Raw genomic sequence first — 3,249 nt, forward strand, 5'->3', positions numbered from 1 at the left:
TTTTTTCATATTTTATTCTATCATTTTCTATAAAATACATATTGTATAATTTTATGTACAAATAATGACATATAATTATGTGATTGGACAATTAAAAATAAATAATAAAATAACATCCAATCATATAGTGAGATATTATTATTTGTGTATAAAATTGTATACATAATATTATTTTATTGTATATGTTGTATATATTTTATATTTATTTTAAGGGGTGTAGATAGTCATGGGGTTGAAAATAGCATTTGGCCCCTAGATATAAGGAAAGTTCAATCCCATGATAATGTTTTACAGAATTCATTACACATTGTAGGTCCCAAGGGATTTACATTCGAAATTTTCCCCTCGTTTCAGCCAAATCATGGATCTACAAACAAAAATCTGGCAGATTAAACGACTTCTGAAAATCAAGAAGATGCTGAAATCCATTCATTCCCTTGAATAAAATTCTGTACAGAATATGTATTGACATGCTCCGCAGGAATCTGGCTACTCCATGGAACTCTTTTAGAAGTATTGGATCCGGGTCCAGAATTCTCAAACTCTCCATAGTATAGTGTTTGCAGAGCAAAGTTTCCATTCCAAGGTAACCAGCCAGCTGGTTGTATAAGTGCTTCTAAGGTACAGTGAATGAAAACTGTCCTTGAGAATTCTTTCCATGGTCGTCCAAGGTAAGTCCTGTGCACTTTAGGCTTACTGAGAAAAAGCCTCATGTAATCTTCGGTGCCATTGATCAGACAGTTCTGGAAAACGAAACCTGTTGATTGAGCAGGGTCAGTTCTGCCATGAGCTGTCACGGCATTGGTCTCGCCTTTTTCTGGTTTGACTTGTCTCGGAGCAACTAAGATGTGACAATCCTGGAAAAATGCAGGAGAATTTCCGAAAATGAAGTCCACATTGCCCTGGATTCGACAATTTTTGTAGAATTGGCGGAGGGAGTGAGCATAGAGAGTGTCTTGATTGCCCAGGAATTCACAGTTCTCAACAATGGATAGATCACTGTCCGATCTGAATGCAACTGCTTGGTGAGAATTTGGACCTGCTATGTTCTGGAATGTGACGCCACTGGCCATAAACCCATCACCAAGAACTCCTGTAACATTGCCATAAAACTGTCAAAACATTGACAACAAATCCAGAAACTTCATCAAGAAGAAAACTCACAAATGGTCCGCTTCCACAAATGTTTCCCCTTTTGATTCCTTTTTCATTCAAGGATTCAAATTTTTTCAATTACTAGTTTTCATTTCCCACTAACTGTCTTGCATACTCTACACACACACAAATGATCACCAAAACACCAGAATAACTTTCTATCTAATTTTCGATCAGAGCCGACGAACACAACTTACGCCTCCAGTAATCTTTGGTGCAAAAGACAACCTACCTACCAGAATTTTAATGAAATCTTCTAGTCAAAATGGCAGATGAGTGGCAAAAATACTGATAAAAACTAAAAGTTGAAGAATAGATAAAAGTTAAATCAACTTTTAAACAATAAAAGTAAATTGGGTGACAATTGGGGCTGTTTCACAGGAAGTAAATGCGAGTGTGAGGTTCCAAATCTTCCATTTTTGTTCAAGTGAAATCCATAAGTGGACCTCCACACCTTGAAACTAAACCCTTCTCAGGATTTTCATATTTTACCCTGATAACAGTTTTAAATTTGAATCGTTTCATACTTATCACCAAAGTTATTAGATGCATACCAAGTGTTTTTTAGGGTTAAAGAAAAAAAAAGGACACATAAAGTCAAAATTCCATCCAACGGGAGATTTCTAACTTACCAACAGTCGCAGTATTAAATGTCGTAATTCCCATCAGGCCCGTATTCAAAGATCCCGAAATTACCGTTTTACCCATGCCGTCTCCTAAGAACACAACATTCTTTTTCCTGAAAGCCACCCTGACGATCTCCTCGTAAACTCCCGCCTTTATGTTAATAACGAACTTACGTGTCATCACATTATCCGGCGCGGCGTTAACGGCGTCCTGAACCGTCTTGTAGTTACAGCTCCCATCCTTACACACCGTCACGTCCACCGTTAAATTCCACGGAAACCCACCTTTAAACCCCGGCTGGACCGCGCCCGCCCCGTCCTTCTCCCAGAAGCCGGTCCGCTCTGTCTCGGGTGCCCGCCACGTGTTGAAATCGTCCCCGAAGTTATCGAACGACATCATCATGCTCAACGCGTTACTCGTCAAACGTATCAATGAGTTCAAGAACGACATTGTTTCGCCCACTAACTTCGTGTCGTTAACGTACTTCAACGCCGACCAGGAGTCGTACTGGTATGTCAAAGAAGCACTATACCACGCACGCGCGTCCTTAATTTTGCCAAGTGGCAGCGCGTCGTATGCTGATTGGGCCCGGTGCCCCGAATACCCGAGCAGCTCTAAACAATTCTTCGCCGCATTGGAACGGTTCTGATTGTCTGCGGACGAGTCCAGGATGGACTGAACTTTAACAACGGCGGTTTTGAGGTTCTCGGAGGAAACCCACACGGCGGCTTGGATTATTTGTGATGGCGTGGGGTTGGTGGGGACTTGGTTAGATTGCGAGAGGGAAGATTGGCACGTGACGGGGTCACGTGTAGCCTTGCAGGCGAGGGCGATTTGCGGGATGTCTTGCGGGGATTGGATGGGTTTTGGGAAGTGTTTGCGGTGTGAGGCAGAGGAAAGGGAGAAGAAGATAAATAGAGAGAAGAGAGAGAGGGTGAGAAGAAGAGAACCCATGAGGAGAAGGAGGAGATATTTGGATTTGGGTTTCTTTTGAGGCCGTTTGGTGGCCATGGGTATTTGTAGAGGGAATTTGTAGTTAATATTGAGAATGTGAATTATGTGATTAATTGGATATTGCTTTCAGGTAATCACGAGAAAGGAAAACGAGAGAGTCACGGGTTTGTTTGTTTGTTAATGGAATTTAGTAGAAAAAAAGTAACATAATTGAATTTTAATCGAATAGATAACATACTAGGCTTGAAGACAGAAAAACAAAGCAAGGTTTAAGAAGTGGGGAGAGAGAGATTTGAGTTTTAAGAATGGTTATGGAATAGGGAAAATGGTGAGATCTGAGACGTCAGAGATATGAAAGTGACGGAGAAAAGAGAACAGCGTCGACTGTTGGGATGAATTATTTGTGAGCCAATAACTTTTGGAAAGAGTATTTTCATCCCTAAATTTAAAAACATACAGGAAAAAGACTATAATTGCCATTGTTTCACATTTTGTTTTTTGTAAAATAGAAAA

At 40.4% G+C, this 3,249-nt stretch overlaps 1 protein-coding gene across 1 annotated transcript; it reads right to left on the bottom strand.

Annotated features, from left to right (window-relative positions):
• Positions 1 to 232: 232 nt before the first annotated feature.
• LOC123210222 (probable pectinesterase/pectinesterase inhibitor 51) lies at positions 233 to 2,957 on the bottom strand. Its single transcript, XM_044628472.1, has 2 exons — positions 1,788 to 2,957; positions 233 to 1,093 (listed from the first exon to the last, which is right to left on the bottom strand). The coding sequence occupies exons 1-2, from the start codon at positions 2,791 to 2,793 to the stop codon at positions 408 to 410; spliced, it is 1,692 nt and encodes a 563-aa protein (XP_044484407.1). The 5' UTR covers positions 2,794 to 2,957; the 3' UTR covers positions 233 to 407.
• Between the last annotated feature and the right edge of the window lie 292 nt (positions 2,958 to 3,249).

This window comes from Mangifera indica, chromosome 1, assembly GCF_011075055.1.
Source record: "Mangifera indica cultivar Alphonso chromosome 1, CATAS_Mindica_2.1, whole genome shotgun sequence".
Taxonomy (NCBI): domain Eukaryota; kingdom Viridiplantae; phylum Streptophyta; class Magnoliopsida; order Sapindales; family Anacardiaceae; genus Mangifera; species Mangifera indica.